This window comes from Pempheris klunzingeri, chromosome 12 (assembly GCF_042242105.1).
Source record: "Pempheris klunzingeri isolate RE-2024b chromosome 12, fPemKlu1.hap1, whole genome shotgun sequence".
In the NCBI taxonomy this organism is placed as follows: domain Eukaryota; kingdom Metazoa; phylum Chordata; class Actinopteri; order Acropomatiformes; family Pempheridae; genus Pempheris; species Pempheris klunzingeri.
The window spans coordinates 10,161,009-10,183,997 of record NC_092023.1 but is presented as its reverse complement, the minus strand read 5'-3'; the positions used below and the strand labels follow the sequence as shown (position 1 = coordinate 10,183,997).

At 40.3% G+C, this 22,989-nt stretch overlaps 1 protein-coding gene across 1 annotated transcript in view; it reads right to left on the bottom strand.

Moving 5' to 3' along the window:
- Positions 1–939: 939 nt before the first annotated feature.
- arid5b (AT-rich interaction domain 5B) overlaps positions 940–22,989 on the bottom strand; it is a 72,362-nt gene continuing 50,312 nt past the window's right edge. Inside the window, exons 5-10 of the mRNA XM_070840743.1 lie at positions 21,174–21,337; positions 19,660–19,945; positions 14,815–14,867; positions 13,637–13,734; positions 5,369–5,579; positions 940–5,164 (exon numbers count right to left, since the gene is read on the bottom strand). Coding sequence (XP_070696844.1) covers positions 3,140–5,164; positions 5,369–5,579; positions 13,637–13,734; positions 14,815–14,867; positions 19,660–19,945; positions 21,174–21,337 — 2,837 coding nt within the window. The 3' untranslated portion in view covers positions 940–3,139. The remainder of the gene's footprint in view (positions 5,165–5,368; positions 5,580–13,636; positions 13,735–14,814; positions 14,868–19,659; positions 19,946–21,173; positions 21,338–22,989) is intronic.

The window sequence follows — 22,989 nt, the reverse complement described above, 5'->3', positions numbered from 1 at the left end:
AAAGCAGTGTCTCGTAACCAGTGTAGAAAATGTTGCCCCTGTCATTAAGCTTGAGGGAGGCTTGTGATTTAAATGTAAAACTGCTTTATGACTTAACAAAGACTGAACATTCTCACTTTGATCATAGCCAAACTAATGAGCCAAATTTAGATTTGTTTACGATGTTTTAAAAATGGCTTATATTTGTCAATAATTACACATGGTAGCAATAATTTGTAGTCTTTATGTATTTGTGTTTGATTACAATGTTCTGTAATTCATTTTTGTAGTGTAATACTGTATGTCAATATCAATGTTACTTTTATCTTGTGAATTATTCAGATTTTAAGTGGCACTGTTTATGTACTAGTTAGTAGGAATACATAATCTTCTAGTGCAGAACAATTTGTGTATAGTGCAATGAAAAAATATTGTAGTCATTTTTGTTTCTCTAAAAGTGCAATTTTCTCCACTCTCTTTTCACTGTTGTCTTGGAAGCTAACTGTATTTTTTATTATTGCTGATCTGCAATAAAACGACCTACATTCTACCCTGGTGAGGCTGCTTTATTTTTGCTGAGTTTGGAAGTATTACTGAATATTTTTCATGGTAAAGGTTTACCAGGGGGTGGCAATAAAAGTCAAAGCATAGCTTTTATTGCAGCCCAGCACACATCCCATAGAGATACACGCACGGGCACATTTCTCTACTGCAGCAAATACTGGAAAGGCTTCTCTGGCTTTGAGCCCAGAAGTAGCCTGTTGTGAAGATTAAGGCGGATGGAATCTCATAGCCAGATAATGGTATTACAATAATAAAACCCTATTCACGCTGCATTTACTCAGGGGAAAAAAAGAACATTATATTGACGTTAGTACGCTGGCGTTAAATATCAGTTAATTCAGCCCAAGCTATTTATCTGCAATTCAAATACACAGAACACAATCAAGGAAGCATGTGTAGATAGTAAAATATTTTAATTAAATATACAGGAGGTCATATCATACAAAATGTCTTTATTTTTTGTCTTGCTTGCCAGCTGGGTGATTGGTAAACAGATGGCTACTGTATCAAAAACACTTTCAGGATGCACATCAATGGAAACAACATGGAAAAAAAAGTGAAACGACAACAAATAAAAAGAGTATCCTAAGTCTTAAACTGTAGTGTGTGTTTAAATTTAACATGATCACGGTGACCTTGAAACAGAGCAAACAAGGACAGCTAGATTGTGTAACCGACTTTTATACTGTTTTTATACTATTTACAGATTATAACAGTTTATATGATAACAACCACGCGGTACTATCTACAGTGCTATTTACACAGAAAGTAAGACAAGAGAGGGTTTGTCGTGAATTGATCCCGTATGAATGTTCTGTACAGGAGCCAGCACTAATGCCAGTTTTACCTACACACAGCAATGTACAGTACTTAATCAGAAATGAATGTCTTTATCTAAGTATTCAGTAAAACTTTACACAGAGACGTTTACAGCTTTTTTTTTTTCTTCTTTTGAAACACCAGACATGTTGACTGTGTATTTCGACTATCCTGGATTGCAATTATAGTGGTTGTAAAAGCCAGAGCAGGTGTTGTCTTTCCACCTCAGGCCATGGAGCATGGTAGGCATACTTTATCGAGTCTGGTACCTTTTCATCACTGCTAGAAAACACACAGCGCGCACATGCCTGGGGATGACAGACACCAGACCTGTCAATATCAACTATCAGTAAATCTTTTCAGGTTCTTCTATAATTGACTGCCTGACACAGTTAAACTAAGTAAATATATTTATTTAAGCACAAATACTAACCATCAGGTTAAAGCATGATTGTTTAAATTTTAAAAACTTAAAATTTTGTGCCTTACCTATTAAGTCTGGTGTCTGATAGCCAAGTGTGCCATATAGTTTTTGTGTTTTTGTGTGTCTGTGAGCTGCATTTCAGACAAGAGTGACAGTAATATTGATATTCCTACCCTGCTACAGAAGATAAACCTTAACAACTGTAGTGCTAACTCTAATCCAAGACTGCGAAAGGCACAGATATTTGCAAAGCAATAATATCTTTAGTGACAACATTCCTATCAAATCATACAGTGAGTCTTTTCCGAATAAAAGAGTCTGTTCGCCAAAAAAAGAGCTTTTCAAGTCAAGAACAAAAAGATGAAATGCTGATTCCTTGTGGTGAGCATTCCACAGCAGAGTGCTGCTTCATTATGCTGGTCCTACAGATAAAAACAAGCTGCTACAGTCTACTCATCACAAAGGGTTCTGCGGTCAAATTACTTTCAATTTAAAAAGGAAAAATTAAAACGGCTTTTCATTAACTCTAATGAAAAAAAAAACATTCATGATTTGTCAACAGACTGAACATGACAACTGCTTGTGTTGTATGATCTGAATTGAAATGCAATTTAACGAATAAAAACCTGAACTGAGTAAAAAAATGAGTCTACAGTACATCTGTTACACACAGCACCTCTGAATGTTATGTCGAAACTATTTCATGTCATGCAGCACCGCGGTGAGTGTTAATGTCTATTCCAAGGTGTCCAGGTGAATTTACTGTGGCACAAACAGGCAACAGCTTTCAGCGTGGAGACATGTAAACAGATGCAACACCACTGGCTGCCTAAAGTGTAATAATGAGCTAAACAGCTGCTGAGCATTGTTTGCGATGGTGAATGCACCTCATATTATATAAAGAATTTCATTTACATTGTCATGTTACTTGTAGTGTTTTTAAGCAAAAAAGTTTAGCCCTCAGACGCAGTAAACAAATGGCTTTTCTCTGTTGCCCTCCACTTTTCACATGTCCAGAGCAACAACCTGACTCGTGGTGACTGAGAGCGGCAAACTGATTTGTGAGCACATACACATGAGCACTGTGCAAATAAGGATACAACAACAACAAATAAAAGATACAGTAAGTGGTGATAAAAATAAAGAACAGTGCAAAGTATATAAACAGATGCATACACAAATAAAAAAAGAAAATGGAATTTTAACTCTGCCTGACTGAGACTGAGTTTTATAATCAGTGTTTTCTTTCGACTGAGCCGCAATCCCCGAGCAAGAGAGACAGAAAGACAAAGAGAAGCTGAAAAAGTGTCTGAGGATGAGGAGGGAGAGGGAGAAATACATCATCCTCTCTTCTCACAGTCTGGTGCTAGGGTGTACCGAAGACAGCTGAGGTGGCGGGAGGGTGGAGAGAGGGTACAGGTGGTGTAGCAGGTCCCCGTACAGGGCTGCACCACCCGGGTGCCTGTAGAAGTGGTGTGGGCTGGGGCTGGAGGCCAGCAGCTGCCTGTGGAGCATCATGGAGTGGAAAGCTAACGGGGGCACGAGGGGAGAAACTGCAGACTGGCTTTTCAGGTACTGCAGACTTGGGTGTTGCTGGAGCCCGTCCTGAGCTCCTGGTGAGACCAGGCTGCCGTGTGGGTACATGCTGGGGTAGAAGGGTGAGGCATGGGGCGAGGGGTAGGTAGTTGTTGGGTGGCCCTCGGGGAGATGGTTGTTAAGGTGAACAGCATGGGCCGGCTCAGCTGGTTTTAGCTCTTCTGGGTCACTGCGTCGGATTGCCCCAGCAGGGTGGATTGGCGTCACCACACGGACTTTCCTTTCCGGCATTTCCTCACTCTCAGGTTCCGCTAGGCTCCGCTTACTGGGCCGAATGGGGCTGGTGAGGGATGAATCACTTGAGGCTTTTGGGCTGGGAAAGGGCTGCGACGACTCTGCTGGGCTCTGTTTTGGAGGAGAGATGGTCATTGGTGGAACCCGGCACGCCTTAGGGTGGGAATCCAATCCCTGATGAATGATGGGATACGGGAGACTGCAGAAAGAAGGCTTGGAGAAGGAGGCCACCCTTTGAGAAAGAGGTTTAGAGATTGTGAAGTCTCTGGGCTCATCTTCTGCCTCTCTCCTCTCTCCATGTGTTTGAGTCCTGTCACTGTAGTGAGACCTGTAGGCCAAACCCTCTTGCTCCAGGCCGCCACAAACAAAGCCCTGGCTGCTTTCACGGTCCCTGGTGTAGTGCTCTCTCCGCTCTCCGTTGGGGAAGCTGGCCATCCTTTCCTGGCTCAGGCAGTTCTCAGTTTGTCTGTAAAGACTGTGGAGGTGAGGTGAGGAGTAGCAGTCACCTGCGTAGCTCCGGGGCTGAACTGCTGGGCCATGGAGTAGCGTCTCCCCAGTGTTCTCCGCACCATCCTGGGTATGGGTTCGAGGGAGATAGGGCTGCCACGGTGGACTGACTTGAGCCTGGAGATGGTGGCGCGTTCGGCAGCTGTAAGTCTCTGAAAGCTCCCCAGCAGCGCTCCTCTCCGATGGGCCACTGGCGGCTTGTTGGTGAGGCTTGCTGCTCTGGGCGTGCTGGATGACTGATGGCCTGAAAATGGGCGCTACCTCTGGGATGTTGTCTGACACACACCCATGCCTCTGTCCTACCACCTCCTCCTCACCCTTTCTCTTCTCCTGTTCCCTTTCAGCCACTGATATGACAGGGAGAGAGGAAACAGCTGTGGGAGGTGGAGGCTGAAGAGAAGGAGAAGTAAAGGAGAAAGGGTTGGACTCACACACTTGGGAGAGGAGCTTCTTTTTGGCTAAAGGAGACATGACCCCCTGGCTGGCTTTGCAATAGGCAGCCGTCTGTGTGAGGCCCTGCGTAGACTCCTTCTTAATGGCTCCATAGTCTTCTTTCTCTGGGAAGGAATCTGTGCTCAAGTCTATACACTGTCTGTCTGCCTGCTTACACATTGGTAACACCTTCCCCACTCTCCCACCATGACTTTCTATGGAGTCTTTGACCCTGGAGGAAGGCTCAGGGAGAGCAACATGTCCAGCAGGTTTGTTCTGATCCCAACGGTGAGGCAGGTAGGGGTTTTTAGGAATGAAATGCCCCTCAGTTTGCTGTTCACAGGAGAATTTCGCTTGGAGGGCCTCGCTGATTTCTCTCCATTCAGGCTGGGGACCGGGCACTGTGTGGAGAGGTAGACCAGCATGTGGGGTTCTGCAGTCTGGCTCTTTGGGGCAGAGTAAAGATGGCTGCTCCACTGCCAAGGACTCCTCTTTCTTCAGGGTAAGATGCAACTCTTCCTCCTCTATTACAATTGGTTCATCTCTCAGAGATACCTCCTGTTTTATGGCTGTGGACAGGTCATGATTCTCCTCTTCCCCCTTGGAGTCCTGCATGCAGAAAAATTATATTCATTACAGTTGTTCCTCAAAGCAAAAATAAATAATACGCTCACTTATTTGGCTGTTTAAAAGGCAATATGAATTCAAGACAGGGGGTGAAGAATTGGCGAGGAAGCACAGGCAGATTAAAATGAAAGTGGATTTAAAAAGAAATCCTGATTAGGCAGCAGTTGGGAGAGGTCTGTGACTGACCTGAGATTGTTCTTGGCCTTTCACTGTCTTCCCTCTGTCCTTTTTACTCTCCGGCTTGGGATTGTTGGGGCCTTTCAGTTTCTTGGCCCCCACTCCTTTGGCTTTGGCTCCTGAAGCCTTTTCCAGGACAGCGTCCTGCTTCCTGGGTTTGGTCAAGGGAAGTGGTTTGTCGTGCTCACCTTTAATGTGCCGCTCATAAGGAAGGAGGAGCCTGAGGAGGAATGTAGGAATGTAGATGAGTTTGTGGTATGACCATTTTATGTCATCTCATGCTTTGTTTTGGTTCATCACACACAAACAAAAATAATTTTTAACCAAACAATTTTAGCTTGAAAGAAAAAAAATACATTTGAAGACCCTAAAGTGGGATAGGTGAACCATTTTCTTTTTGCTTTGTTTGGTGTCCATACCAAAGAGTAAAAAGTAAAGTACAATAAACCACTTAAGTATTTTGTTGGGTAATATCAAAAACAAAATGAGCCGCAGCTTTGCCACAGGCATGCAAAGTATCAAATACCTTGCTTTAAAACCTTCTTGTTTTAATACCTGGCAGGCATTAACAATCCTATTGTAATTAATCTAGGCTAGGGGAAATCCAGGTTCAGCTGGGTGCCAGAGTGTGTGTGTGTGTGTGTGTGTGTGTGTGTGTGTGTGTGTGAGAGAGAGAGAGAGAGAGAGAGAGAGAGACAGAGAGAGAGAGAGAATGTGAATAACCAGTTATCTCCTGCAGAGACAGATCACATTTGGTATTTGTTTAACCATGAGAGAAAGGAATATGCGTGCGTTTGTTTGTGGGTGTGTAAAGCTGATGTGGTTGGGAATGAAAAGGAGAAAAATGAATGTAAGAGATGAAATCAAATAGTTTAATTTAACCTCACATTGTTTAAATGAACCTCACAGCATATAATATTCAATACTAATATGATTAATCACAGAAGCCCTTAAAGTGGTTACAGTAATAAAATACCAATGCTCTAGTTTTAATACACTGCCCATTTGACATGATAAACTGCAGGATAGCCGGATATGCTCTAAATGAATTAAGTCCATATTAAGTGACAAGGAACATTCTGTAGAAAATACACTAAACTATTCTTGACTTCTGTTATTTCTCCTCTGAATACTTCCCAAGTCAATTTTCCGTATCTGATGTCATAACTAATGGGAACATTAAGATCTGGATAACATAACAATGCCCATGTGTAAAATAATGACATGAAGAAACCAGCGAGGGAAACTTTTAGACTTTTATTGCTCAGTAAAGAAAATGGAAATTGGCACTAGACCAGAAATAAGAAACATTGTGGAAGAGGAAACCAAGACAACTGAAAAAGTACAACACTCCAAACTTCAATAAGCCTCTCTGAAAATCTCTCCAGCTCCTCTGTCAGGTTTTTTACAATAACAATCCATAAAAGCTAGACAGAAACATGACTTTCTCAGTCATGAGAAGAAATAAGGTCTCCTCGTGTAACGACAAGAGACGGTTGCAGTATTCCTTTTAAGGGACATGGCGGTAAAACAAACAATGAATCAAGAGCTGTTTCACCTCCTCTTCAAAAGGAAGAAAAAAAAAGCCTCAGAGAGTTCAAGAGGCTCTGTGGGATTTTTTGTTATTTTTCCTCTGAACAAAAGTGCTGGCAGGGAAAGCGGTGAAACTACATTTCATACAGCTGGTCTGGCACCAGGCCCCAGGCCAAGAAAGGAAATGTACTATTAAATGTGACTTATTGGAAAGATGGAGAGCAAAGGGGTTGTGAAAGAGAGGAGGGGAGAGAAAAAGAGCAAAAGGAAAAAAGAAACAGAGGGAGAGAGGGAGTGAAAGAGGGGATAATGACATGTTAATGAAGAGCAAATATGATTCTGAATGAAGCAACAAAGAATCCTTGAAAACGTCTTTTTGAATTTAAAATAGCAGCCGTGGTATTTATTACAAATAGCAAAGCGGTTCATAGGCTTTCTATAATTAGGCATTATTTCACATGAAAGGCAGGTAGATGAAATGTTTCATCATTATAAAACTGTGGATTTGATTACTTCAGGCTGGTAGATGTGTATTCAGCATGTGCAAATGTCCTACTAGTGATCAAAAGGCACTTATAGCCTAAGATATATATATATATGTTAACATATACATACAGTATACCAGTGTGCACTGCTGACTATCACAATGATCTGTGGGAAAGAGGCGGCTGCCTTGGCCTGGGTCAACTTTATGGAATGTCAATATGGGGTGGGGGTTGGGGTGTCGCAGGCACGGATAATGTAAGAGCTGAGCCCGGGAAATTACTGGAGCCTTAAATAGTTCCAAATGGAAAGACTAAGATGATATGTTGGCCACGAAACCAAAAATCAGTCTCAGGAAGTTTCCTATATTTTTAGAATTATTTGCTTTGCTCCGCTTAATAAATATAAGCTGTAGCATATTAAAAGAATTCCTTCTATAAGCAGGACTTTCAATTTCAAGACTTTCACTTTTCACAGTTTTATGTAAATTTATAGAAATGGATGAATAAGCAAAGAAGGCTCAGGCTGCAGGGCACTCCTTTCTCCATTTTGAACTCATGAAAAAAAGTGTAAAATCACTCTCACTTTGAAAGAGTAATTTCAAGCAGTGTGTATATAACTTAGTCATGATCATGTAACATACTGCTCATAATACAATACCACTTATATAAGTAGCAATTTCCTCCAAGGAAGGGTAAGGGTTGAGCTTGGCAGTCCCTGCATTAGTTGAGAGGAAGCCAGGTGTAGTTAATAATTTGAGCCACTAGGGGGCGTGTGCTGCACTGAGAGATCCCAGGAAAGAATTTCATTAAGGCAGCAGAGGCAACATTTTTATGAGGTCAATAAATACTTAACTTCCTCTCATGCCAATTTATCACCCGACTTTTGTTTAAGCAGCCATTTTCCACGTTGATAACAAGCAACTAAAAATGCAGTGAAGAGAATAAACATTGAACAAGCAGAGATAAAAGATGTCTCATTTAATTAAGCTACAAAACATTGCTTCATATACATGTACGTCCATACATACACTAGTGTATCATACATACATACATACATACATACACACACACACACACACACACACACACACACACACACACACACACACTACATACACACACTAAAGTATGTATATATAATGTATATATGATGTATATATGCATGTATGTATCATATCTGAGTGATCTCTCTAAAATAATAACAGTGTAACCCACAACTTCAAACCACAACTGTCCACTAAGCATGTCTGTGCCTTTGAAATAATGGCTTGCACACAAAGCACCTCCCCCAAAAAACACAACTTGGCAAAAACAAGGTGACTTTACCAGCAATGTGCTGCTCTCATCTGAGTTTTGTGTTACAGGAACAAGCAGTGTGCTAGAATCCAAGAAATGCCTAAGTCACCAAATAAGTGGAAAAAGCCTGCGGGCTGTTCCATTTCAACAATTTCCCTCCCATCCATGCAAAAATTAATTTTAACTGGTGTTGTGTTAAGATCACAAGAGCTGCTTCATGCGTAAAAAAAAAAAAAGGAAAAGAAACTATATAAAGATCTGGTGGACAAGCCCCAGGGGCTGAAGAAAGATTTGGAGGAAAGAAAATGACTTATACATTGACTTTTACAAGCCTGCGAGGAAAAGAGAATAAAATAAAAGTCAAATCTAAATGAAATGATTAAGCATCACAGGAATGAGAAAACAATAACTGTTGTAGAGAAAGAGAGAGACAAGATGCCAGCAGAGGGATAAACAGACATTGTAGCTGGTCCCTCTGCTTTGGATTCATGCCTCAAAGCCCCTCTTTTGTCTCGAAGCCAAATCACTTGAGGTGACCCTCATTCATGCAGTTAAAACAGGAGGGCAGCGCAGGAATGTATGAAAAACTTAAGTCCTTTGTCAAGTCTGAAAATACCAGATTTAAAATGACCTCTACTGTTCCCCCAGGGTTTGCTCTCATTAGCTGCTGCTGCAGCTCGCACTAAATGTTCGCCATAGCAGGTGTGAGCCAACAGTGCTAACTGTTTAAAATAAATGTGTACTATTCTGCATAAAGAAACATTCAAGTGTTATTACCCAAAAATATACAGCATATGTTCCTCTTACAGCATTATAGTGGATTAAAATCTCTGCAAGAACGTCATTAATTTAATTTGCTACACTGAACTAGTTATTAATCTCAGTAGACTTGAATAGATTCTCATACAGTCGATTGCCTGTCACACGTCAGCGCAGTAATTTGTGATTTCTTATTGCCACTAGGGAGGAGAATTTGGACCTTTTGATTAAATTCCACGCATAAAGAAATTACCCAACATTGTGATTTGTTAGATCTCTGCAAAAAAAAAGAGGTTTTACTGAATGCTCAATGAAGCGTTTTGTCTTGGGGAAACCATCAAGCTCTCAGAGGTTAAAATAGCTGCCTGCTATTTTAGTGTAAAGAACATGCAGCTCTTTGGCTGCATTCCCACTGAAGCTGAAGTCCAGATTCAGTAGAGGAGTCATGGATATACAAAGAATTTGGCCATGCTTTTGATGTGGACAACATGTTGAGACATTGTTTATAGAGTTAAGGAATGCGGACAATCTCCAACCATGTTCTCATACAGCAATTTTTCTGCTTTTTTCCCTACTTTATTTCTTAATTTTGTATCATTTCTTCATTAAAATATGTCAGTCTTTCTCTGCCTTCTTGTTTCTCTCAGATTTGGGAGCAAAAAGCAGGGTGGACACCCCCCCCCACCTCGTACTGATACCCTGTGCTTTAGAACAAGAGACCGAAGTAATTGAAATCTGTTTGAGCTACAGTAATGGATGAGACAATCTAAAGCATAATGTGCCTCATTTGATGCATCTGTAATATGTTGCGGACAATGCAGAGAGATGCTGATGAGTGCAAGATAGCAGAGTAAAATATAAAAAAACAATCTCCTGTTCCTTGTCTCCTTAATTTGAACCCTATTCTGTTCTAATCATTTGTGTGAGGACTGGTTCAAGGTCTCTTAATAATTATAAGCAACAAATGTATTCTGATATCTGGAGAGCAGCTTGAGTGAATGCAGAGCAACATCGATACCAGGAGGAATGAATAAAGGCTGAATCAATAAAACATCTAGTTGACTAAAATTGGAACAGGCGCGCATCTGTCTTAAAAGAAACACATATCTGCATGATCTGAGCCGGAGAATATTTCACAGGCCTTTGACTCTATGTACAGTACATCTGGCAAGCATCTAATACTTTAAAGATGAAATGATCTAATCCAAAACCCCTCATATGCGCTCTACGCTATTGCCCAAAACCTCCGTTTTTAAATAGCAAATTATTCTAAATAGCTTCTCTGTTGCCATGGCTACCCCCCTCCAAAACCCCCCTCCCACCCCAATACCAACCCCGTTGTGCAATTACATTAGAGTGCCAAGGCATGGTGAGGTATTAAGAATCTGTAACAGGCAGAAATGAACAGAGATACTGAAATGTGATGTTTCTGTAACAAGAGATCACGTAGGAAACCAGGAAGATTAAATATGTAGGAGCTGTTAAAAGGCGCTGACCTGTATAATGAAAGAAACAGCATGAAGTGCAAGGCAGGGAGTGGGAGAGAGGGAGAGATGGAGGGGGGGCACAGAGAAAATGGCACAGCACAGAGGCAAAAGGCAGTCTATTTCAAGGTTATTGATGCCATCTTTTTCATGACCTCATTTTTAATTCAGAGCGCTGGGCCCTGACAGCTAATCTCGGGAAACGGTTTAAATAAATATCATTAAAGCTTCCCCGTAGCTGCAGCGGCAGACCTTGGCTTGGACATTTCTACATTGGTTTATTCTTTGCACATTAATGAACGCCGCTTTGTGACTAAAGAACATGACAATTAGCTGAGGTTCTCTTCCGGTTCAATTCCAACGATATAACTCCATTACTACCTGCGATTACTACCTGATCTTGGACAGCATAAATATAGTAATTATGCCCTTGGCTCCATCTCTCACAGTAACATCTCCTAGGAAACCATTTCATATGATTTTATCATTAGGGCTGGAAAGGGATAATGTGTATAATTTGAAATGGGGGCTGAATGCTTGCGGATATCCACAGTCTTTAACCCACATAATGCCAAAACAGCAAAGAGTATAAAAGAGATTATGCCCTAAAATATTGTTTCCTTTCTTCCTACTAGCTTGAGACTTTATATTTCCTGCTCTACTGTACTTTGGCCCATTGAGACAAATCAGAAGTGATCCTTCTGAGAGAAGAGGAAAACATAAGTGTTGTTCCAGTTTGTACATTGTACATTCTTCCCTGTGAATTATATTTCTGTAGCACATTGACTAATGATTAAAGGTGGAAACAAAGACGCCTCTGGGGAACAAACACACACTTCAGCGAGCCCACAAACAGCCTCATTCATCATGCGGAGAGAATGGCCGTGTTTGCTGAGTTAATACAATGAAGCTAATTGCCCTCCAAGCAGCCCAAACACCAAAGCTCAGCTAAAATTATTCCCCTGAATGGAAACTTGCTCAGCTTCAGCTGATCTCTCTCTCTCTTTCTCTCTCTCTCAAACACACACACACACACACACACACACCCCATCACCCCCACCCCTCCCGCTTACACCTTCTCTCTCTGTCAGCCTGATATCCACTGCAGTGTGTGGATATTATTGCTTTGTATTGATTCAGCATTATTTTCTCTCAGCTGCTTCGCGGTGGCTGGAGAGGGAAAGGCCAATGCAGCAGCAGTCACACCTCAGCGCTTCCCACACAATTTCGTCCTACCCTGCCTGCCTTCCTACGACCCTGTTTACACCTTATAAACTGATCAACAATATAGCTTTTCACATCTGGCTTCAAAGACAGATCATACTGATTTCAAAGCCAGATAAAAATTCAAGGATCAACAAGGATCAAAGATATAGTCTGTCTTTTGCAATAAATGTGACCAGCATCATCTCTTAAGGTAAGTGCTGAAAGTCACATTTATTATTAGTATAAATAAGGAACTCCACTGTGCAGCTCCTCCTTTAAAATATATCCCCGTTTGAGGCAGTGAGGAAGAAGTGGGAATGCAGCGTAAACACTGAACACACCCTCAGCAGAACATTTAGAGACACATTGTCAACTTGTCTACAAATACAACACACTGAACAATACACTCTCACACCTATGGTTTCACAGATTTCCTGGAAAAGCCTCTCTGGCCGGCACTGCCTGTGCTTGCAAATTTGCTTACAGCATGCAATCTTGACACAATATGAAGCTGCCCATCTCCCTCATATGGTACTGCTGGCATATTGCTGTATTACTGACAGGTGTGAGTATGTGTGTGTGTGTGTGTCTGAGCTGTGCTGATGCATGGACCTGCAGCAGCCGGAGGGATGTGGAGAGGGGTTGCCGGCCCGAAGGAATGACCTGCCTCATGAGTGACTGGTTATCTCTTGTTGGAAAGCTCCTATTTGGCATTTGTTTAACCTTGGGAAAGTAGGCGTGTGTGCATGTTTGTGTGCGTGGGTGTGTGAGTGTGTGCAAGCAGCCCTGCATAATACTCTCACAGCTCCCTCAGGATCATATCCATATGCTTGCTTTGGTTTAGTAATACCATCTGAGTGATTATAATACGGAGGTTCAAAATGCTGCAGTATCTGACTGAATGATTAGATGAATACATTAAACTAGTGTTTTCATTTTATCTCCCATGCAGCTCTGTGTGCATGGAATGCATATTTGGTGGCAAGGGTAACTACTATATATATGTGCGTGTGGGTGTGTGTATCCATGTAGTTCTGTTAATAATTCAAAACTTTGATGTCATTTTGAGCTTTTAAATCCTTTTTAGCCTGACTGTAGCGCAGCATGGGTGGAGTTTACTGCATAATTGGTTCCATGGTGCCACACAACTAATCAATTAATCCTACAAAAATAACTGAATCTCATCTCATCATGAATTAATTTAGGCCCATAAGGAATGCATTTCGTAATACTATTAGAACTGCATGCCATAACGGTGAGAGACACTTAGGAGTAATTTGCAAACCATCCCACTGTTGCAAGTGCCGTTCCTCACGAATGTGTAAGTTCATTGACTTCCCCTGAATAAGATCAATATTTTTCTTGTAGTATCCTGATGTTATAAATAAAGCATTGTGAAATCATATTTGATGCAGCTGTGGGGGAGTTTACTAGATCCAGGCAATGCAAACTGTTCCATGTGTGCATGCATGGCAATAATGTGTCATATGTAGCTGTCGAACATAATAACTCACCTCTCGTAGTGTCTCCGTGTACACGTGGCGGCACTTGTGCTGCTGGGGTTCCCACCCAATTCATCATATACATGCTTCCACTGTCTGCGGACGGTGATCTGAAGGGACGGATGAGAAGACAAAGAGTTATGAGACAAAGAGAAAAAGAAAGAGAGACATAGGATGAAAATGAGATGAATGCAGAGAGAAGACAATTGAAAAAATATGACAGGAAGAAAGAATTTAAAAAAAGAGAAAAACACAAGTGGTTGACATCATGTTGAGGTCTTGGGGAGTTACTGAGTCATGATGTTCCAGTTATTGAATCCTCAACACTCAATTCTCTAACATAATAAGCTCTGTTAACATCATGCAGCCAGTTGTTCCTGCTATAACCCCTTATCCCATAACAGATGACAGGCTATAACACACAACACAAAACTTCAGGCTGCCACAGAGCTAACAAAGCCTCAACATGAAACATGAGATAATCCACTGCAGATATGAAGGTTTTTAAAGGATATGAGCCTCAATTATATAAGCTGTATCCTGTTTATGGTCTGGTCTGGCCGTCTATTTGGATGACAATATACCAGCTAACTAATGAAGAAACAGGCATGAGCAATACACTTGACGATTTAACATCAAACATTGACTTCACTTTGGAAACACAGCGCACATGAATAGTGAATGAATAATGAACAGGTATAGCTGCCAAGTTAAATGCCTCTGCCTCATACATACTTATTTCTGACTCACTCTGGTTGTGTATGTGCGTGCAGGCAGTACATGTGTGTATTTGTGGCTATATATGTGCATTTCACTTCATCTCAAGCATGGGAAAAAATGAGCGATTTGACCAATTTCCTTCTGACCAGTGCAGAGCAGACGAACATGTGTTTTCCACTCCAAGGGGGTTTTGAAACAACGGCATCATTTTAGCTAAATGTGGCTCTGAGCAAGACTTTCTTCTTGGGAAAACAGTGACTGACCTCAAGGGGAAAAATAAGGGCAGAAAAAGAAAAGACAAGGAGGAAAGAAAGGATATAGGTAGGAAGACAGGAACAGGGGAAGAGATAATAGAGAAAAAGATAGCAGGAGAGGGTAGATATCAAGCAGAGGGAAAGAAATGGGGAAGAAAGAAGGGAGGGACTTTGACGATAGAGATGGAATATATTGCCACATATGTGAATACTTACCAACTCATATCCCCCGAGTTTCTGAGCAGCTTGAAACATAGTCCAAAGGTTGACTGTGGGAGACAGAAAACAAACAAGGCAGTCAGGAGCTGTGAGAACGAACCTGAGCTGAAACACATTACGTCATATACAGTTGTTACACCAGAGAGGGGGAGATGAATACAGTGCCAGGGAAAATGTTTAGATCCTTTAGTTGTAGCTTGTCGCAGGGGACTAAAATCTTCAAGCTATGTGTACTGTTTTGTAGTTAAATCTACCGAAATGCACCTTATTTTATAAGCTGATGATATATCTGTAAGTAAAATCCAAGTCTGTAAAGTAAGAAATAGCTATAGAAGTGAAATTAGATTAAATTCCACTCTAATCTCAGTGCACACATTAAGTATCAGAAACACGAAATGCAGTTTAGCATCTAACCAAATAGTAGCAGAAACAGTGGTGAAGTGCATAATGACATTTACAGAAACAAATGAAGGCACAGGGTGAAATCAACTGGGCACTGAGAGTGATATGTGCAAAATAAACAAAAATAAATAATACACAAAATGTACAGTGCAAAGGATATGATGTGTCATTAGCGCAATTATGATATTACAGTATGTGAATACATGTAGGAGTAAAAAGTGCAATATCTCTTGTTGAAATCTAGATAGATAGATAGATAGATAGATTTCGAAGGAATATAATAATGACATATTTGCTTGCTTGGACTGGCAAGATGAAAACAGCTTTTCATTATTTTCACACAAAGCGACACAGCTGAAAGAATGCAAATGAATATTAAGCACTTGTACAATCACAGCTATGTGATAAAATACAGCATATGCTTCATCCTGACAAAGAGATTTGTTAACCTTCAGCTGCAGCCTGCAGGTATGAATGAAAACCATTACAAGCATCAAACACTTGGCAATATGCTCAAACTTCTGTTTGAACTAATGCAAATTCATTTGCATTGATTTCCCCATGCAAATACCTCATGACAGGCCATATCAAAATACAAGTCTTGTGCAACATTTTCCTAAAAATAGCCATGTGAGCTTTCAGAAAGGCTTCAAATGGCAGTCTGTCTTCGAAAGAAAATATTTCCCACAAACAAAGAAACGCAAGTTCATTGGGGGACTTTTTGTGCCAATGACATTTGTATTTGCTTTCTGTAACATCATTGTTTAACATTTTTATATGAAGGCCTATAAATAAGAAAAAGAGGCCTCGCCTGGGGAGAAATCCATCAAAATTCAATCTGTGCGTACACAAAGCCTTGCATTTGTCAAAATGACATTTTCCTATCTCCGCATTTGACAGCATTGATTTTTTCCTTCCCTCCTCTCTGCGACCGTTGTCAATGCACGGGTGGAATAACAAAGGGAGCTGGGTAGATTTTTCTGTTTGAACTGAGCACTCCGGTGTATTGTGCTTTCTGACTGTTGAAACAGAAAGATGTCTATTTAACTAGCTTGTTATGCATCGACTGTAATTACCACAATAGCACACGGGACTAGGAGGGAACAGAACAGATAAAGGAAATGAGCGAACATGCCTTTTCTTAGATGTCTTGTCATTAGCAATTTCTTTTCTTAATTCCCTTCTATTTGGCAGGGCCAATTATCACTGAGATAAGGATGACAAAACAGGAACACAATGCAGCCTCAATGACACACCGATGGCATGGCAATTAGACAACAAGGCTGAAAGAGGGAGACAAATTGGAACTGATGTTCACAATCACATGCTGATGCCCGAGCACTGAAGCGCACATGCGTGTGGAACAGTCACAAACACACACACACACACATGCTCACACACAGTTACCAGTTAATCTTGCAGATTTAGGGCATTCAGAATACACAGTGTAACCACAACCACTTCTGTTTTATTCCTCCTGAATCCACTCATGATCAAAACAGAAGGACAGCGACTCGCATGAATTAATGGAGGCAAAAAAAACAATTTTCCTCTCCTACTGCACTGCTCTTCAAATGAAACAGCCAACTATTTTCTGTCAGTTCAGGAGACACGTGATTCAGGTGCTAGTCTGCATTCAGCCTCTATGAATAGGTTAACTGAAGGACTGTTGAATGGAAAAAAAAGAAAAAAAGGAAAATGTTTTACAGCTGAAACATTTACTGATAGAAAAATAAACTGCTTTGTAGAAACTATCAATTAAATGTGTCAGTAATTTTTTAAGCAGAAAAAGTAAAAAATGTCAAATATACTCCAAATCCAGCTCCTCAAATGAGAAAATGTACAGCTCCTCTCTGTTTCATATCATTTAACTGAATAAATTTGGGTTTTGAAAAATAGGTTGGGCATAACAAGACATTTAAAGATGTCACCTTAGGCTTGTGATGGTCATTTTCTCACTATGTTCAACATTTCATGGACTAAACAAATAAATGAAATAAGCTAATGATAATAAAGAAACAACACTTCAGCTGTTTAAGACAATAATTGTTAGTTACAGCCCTAAATGTTGATAGCAGAGTAATTGTTAAAGTCTGTTTCCCAGCAAACGAGAAAAAAATCTGTTTCCTGCCTCTCAAATGTGAAGATTTGCTGCTTTTTTGTTCTGTGTGGTAGTAAAGAGAATATCTTGTGATTATTACAGAAGTAGAGTTTAGAGGCTGATTGGTCTCAGATCAGCACCTTTGCTCTAAGATGTTTAATTCATACAAACCCTGGAGTGAAATATAAATTCAACATGAGAGTGAAGCAGGAAAACAAGTGGGTTGCTGTGTTAAACCAGCAGCATGAATGTTACTGAGTTTAAAATATGTTATTGAGCCATTGGAGGTAAAGGCAAATTGACTGAATTTTAATGTTTCACATCTTTCTGCTGGGCTGTAAACAGTCACAACTGCAATCTTCAAAAAAAAATAAAAAAATTAAAAATCAGGTAAGAGTTCAGAGCTTGTCAGCTGAGAAGAGGTGCAGTTTGCAGTATAGTCCATGTTTGGTTTCAGGTTCAGTTTCTTTAGTAGCCCAGCCAACAATGCATGGGTAAGTCTGGTAAATCATTCAACCATCTGTTGCTTTGTTAAACTCTTGAGAACTTCATAAAAAGATTATTGCTAAAACGCAACTAAAATAACATCATTTTAATTTCCATTACAGGAAAGCGAGTTCTTTGATCTTTTAATGCATTTGTAGTGACTTTAAAGGGAAGAATATGAAAATGGTGCCTGATTACATCTGAGGGTTTGTTGTATTAATTATGATGTGTTTTTCTTTTTTTTCCTCCTCTTTACATGTGCTGATGTGTGCTCGCTGCCAAGGACGAAGTTTAAACAGCATGATTTCACCATTTAATGAGGGCCTTGCTTATGATGTGTCTGGTTTTGAGATTCAAAGCATGTACTGTATGTAAAACAGTTGGCGCGTGGACCTCGACTTTATTCTGAGCTCAAACTGAGAAATGCCAACTAAAAGTAAAGCATGTTGGGTATGTTATTCTCTCTCTCTCTCTCTCTCTCTGCGTCCTTCTCGCTCCCTCTCTATATCTCCCTCAACCACAATGACCTATTTAAGCAACAACATGTCGGCAGTCAAGATGACAGGATTGTCAAAATACCGCGGTGAGGTTAGCAGAGTCGAGGAGACCACAGCTTACCTTCATGTAATAGTTTAGAGTAATGAGTTTTACTGAGCTATAAACTGTCACTGTTAAATTCAATAGACATCTCTCTCCCGCTCCTGCCTCTCGCTAATTTGCTGATGTTGTCGTGCTACATTGTGAAGTGAACAGCTAAATCTTTCTTGGCTCGTCTGACATGAACGCAAATGTGATTTCCTTCCTTGAGTAAAGACTGAGAAAGAAGTACATTTGAAAACCACAGTTTGAGATGAGAGCCCACATTCTCATGTGTCTTGCCTCGAGATCAAACACATAAAACAAACACATTTCTTCAGTTTCAAGAGACCAGAGTGCGCCCTTTATGATGTTTACGTGCATGTTTCTCCTCTCTGTACCAAGCACGCAGAGTGCAAGCTAAGCACCCGACCTATATTAGAAATCTTTCATCTCGGACAGACGTGTTTCCCATACATGTGATGTTCTTTTAACACTGTTAGAGGACGTTCTTAGCCTTCACAGGGAGCCTCTTTGACGAGTTTGAGAAGATATTGTGTTCTTATATAAAAGCCAGCCAAAATGTGCTCTGACAGTGAGCCTCCAGACTCTTTTACTAACCACTACATGTCATTTTTCTCAGCACAGACGATTATTCCTTAAGTTTATTATTACCACAGATTTAATGTTTTTTTACATCCTAACAGTGGTGTAATTTAAAGACGTTGGGCATAATGCCCATAGTAGTTGGCAGCCACTTCTCCACTTCTTCCCCTAAAGCTCTGGTATTCTGGATAGTTATATAGACACAGTCTACCCTTGACTTGACGGAAAAGCAGCTACTGGTTCTCTTGTCTGATCACAACAGGAAGGCACTAGAGATAACATGTGGTTAGAGATGCTGATTAAAATCCACACGGGGGGAAAACTCTATGTGGATTTTAAAGACTACATGACTTGCACTACGCAGACTCACTCTCATACCTAAACTGTAATTTGAAACATATACTTCTGTTTCTTCTCACCATAATACATTTAGGGTTTAAATAATGCGATCTGAGTAGGCTGTAATAGCTTTATGTCTGTTCTTACAGGGGCCTTTTACCTCTAGCAGCCTGCTAACCTTCCCCACTGGTGATATTATGACCTAAATCTCCAAAATAACCCTGGTAAAATGTATCCAGACAAACATGACTATTGGACTATTGTGTTTAAACTAGAGTACTTCATTGTTTAAACAGTGGCAGTGGGGGAACAAGAGAATAAGTTGTACTCACTCTGTTTGAAGCCGAGGAAGGGGATCCTCTCTATGGGCGTGTCTCTTTCTTTCATGTACTTGTAGAGCTCTACTAAGAACGTCTGCTCCTCCGCTCGGCTCTCCTCTGATGTTTCCTCCTCTTTTTTCTCCTCCTTCTCATTCTTCTCCTCTTTTTCCTTTTCCTTTTCTTTATCCTTCCCTCTCTCCCTCTCCTCAGCTGAGGATTTCTTGCTGAGGCCATTGGCCTTGTTTTTGGCTGCCGGGGTTATTTTTCCATTGGGTACCGTTTTACAGTTGGGTTTGACCTGCAAAGAGAGAGCGAAAAGAGCCAATTGATGTAGCTTCAGATTAAAATTGAGCCCTTAACAGAGTTATTCAAATGATGTCAGGCAATTTGGATGAAATGTTTTTGGGCTAAAGCACAAACAGATATTCTTACAGCTGCAAAGGCAGCCTCTCATTGATTATCAATGGAGCAACTTCTCTTGTCATCACAGATTAGGCACATATTAGTTTGACTCTAGCTTCGAGAGAGAATTGCTAATATTGATTCAACTGTCCAAGGTCATAGGAAAAACAGCTGTGGAAGTCTTTTAGGGTGGATATTTCCTTCACTTTGAATATTTCAAATAGACAGATAGACGCTGATGAGGAGGAGCATTATAAAACACAGAAACAGAGAATCAAAGTCACAAAGTCTTTCAAAACATCCCGGATTTTACTTGCTTTACTTGTTTCCAATACAAATAATCTTCATCAAGTAACATGGTTTTGGTGGTATGTGAGTGATTTGTCTACATTGACAAAACTGGCTCTTGTTTTTGGAAAATGCAGAGAAAAAGCCCACTTTGGGCTCATGCTGTACTTGTTTAAATGAGCATGTGGTTGGAGGAAAAGACACACAAACAAAGAGAGTCCTGCTCAATAACTAATGAGTGATCAATCAGTGAATAAATTAGTCAGCGGAAAGCAAATTGTATTGTTTTAGAGATGCAATGATTGGTCTGAATGGTAGTCTATTGACACAGAAATAATCTGCAAATATTTTGACAATTTTACAGTGAAAATGCCAAACAGGCCACCATCCTGTATCTAGCATATGTCATACTAGGTCAACCCATAATGTAACATGTGGCCTTCACAGTCACATGCTTTACTACATGTACTGTACAGCATGTAACACTACACTATGCTGCTACTGAGTCTCTTATGGTGAATTGTTTGGGAAACTATAACGCTGCGACCTTGTTCTGAAACTGAAGATACAAAGATGACCTGGAAAGCAGCTGGTCAACAGCACAAGTTTAGGTGTCACATGTCATTACTGCAGGGCGATTGCATGAAAGGGGACTTTAAGTTAGTTTATAATAATTTTCATACATTTATTTATCTTTATTATTTATCTGCATAATACACTTAAACAGTCTTATATAGTCATTTATATCTTCTACACACGTAAAGCTTCTTCAGTGCCTTTTTAAAATCTTAGTTTTTCTTTTATTTCATTCAAATAGTTCTTGTATCCTGTCTTACCTTGGTAGTAGTTTTGGCCTCTGGGCTGCAGGGGTCCTGTGCTGCCACTGCTGTTGACCCCTGGGTTGACCCTGATGACCCTTGACCCTGACCCTGACCCAGGGAGTCTCTCCTCTGAGAGATGGACAGCTTCTTTTTCCGCGGTCGCCCCTTCAGGTTGGGAGCTGAGAAAAAGGAGACAGAGAAGATGAGAATATCCATTTAGGTGGTACAGCACATTTTGATTAAATCACTGTGGATTTTCACCTCTTTGTTGCCAACCTTTGGTTAAGTCTAATGTTTTTATCTCCAAATAGTCTTAATTAACCTATATTTGTGAGGAAGAATATAAGAAATATGAATACATTTACAGCCAAAAAAGCATTTACTCTGTGGGAACATTTACTTTAAGCTGAGGAGGATGGAGGCTATGACAAGAACATCAGGGAAAGGAATTTCACAGGCCTGCTAGCCTGTAGCTAATTATTTTTAAACTGGATTAGTGCAACATTGTGCTGAATGGGGTAGCAGGCTGCCTAATTGCTCCAATGTGCTAGTAAACACGATCCTCAAGTTCCTTCTCAGCCTAAAAGAGAAACTACATTTAAATTCAGACAGATGTATTTTGAAGATTTCAGATGAGGGCGTTGTAACAGTCAAGCAATTAGTATAATACTGTAAATGACAGATGCTGGTTAACCCACAAACCCACAAAAGGAAAGACATTTTAAACAAACAGTTTCTGCGAAGAGAAATATTTGATTCAGATACTACAAAAACACAGTTTGAATGGGTCTCTCACCACAACATTATGTATAATAACATATATAATATGGCTATGTTTTGTCTTGTTTTTCACAGCAGGACAAGCACAGCTGTCATCTCATCATCATTATCTGCATTATATTATACTAAAACACCTCAGATTTACTGATCATCATGGCTCTATTTCCCTGTTTAGCCTGCTCATGTCTCAAAGCTGAACGCTGTTAATTAAAAACACATGAACCTTCCTGATAGGAGCTCTTTGTTTGAAAGGCTGGCAGATATAATTGCTCAGTTCACATTACACACACAATAAAGTATTTAAGCCCTCCAAGTCCTTTGTACACCCACGTTTATGTCAACCCGCGACTGTAATGTAACTTCTTGGCAGAGAGCCTTGCCTCCACGCAGCAACACAAACAGAGATAAGCTCAAAGGAGAGAGAGAAAGAGAGAGAAAAGGAGAGAAACTTTAAATAATCCAAGTTCAGTCACATATTCACAGCGTCAACATTCTTTCTTTCCATCTGCAATGACAATTAAATCACATCCAAGGTTGTTCTCTGCCAAAAGGACTGTGATTATTTTTGTCGGATCACATTCCCATCAAGAAAATGTTACAATAACACTGGAGCTGAATAAGCCTAAGACGCAGGCATTAAAAAGGGTAAAATGATCACGATTCAGCAACCTATCACTTCATGTTGTTATTTTCACAAATGCTTCGCTGTGGAGAAAGAGAGCAGGGAAAATTTCAAGGGCATTTGCTGTACATTTGTCATCCCTCTGGCACTAAAAAAACAAGTTTTCAACACTGTAATTTTTACTCAGAAAGGACTGGGTGTGTTTCTTCCGTCAATGTTTTCTCATTCAGCTGCACACTGTGCCTCTATTATTCTGCCAATTACTCATACATAAACGCTGAGAAATTCTATAAACCCTATTATTTCTTTATTTGCTTATGTTTGTTTGTGAAGGGACAGATACATAGCCATAAAATAGTCACTGAATCCACTAATGCCACATATCATAGCATTTACAGTCTGAGCTAATCTGAATATGTAACTAAAATA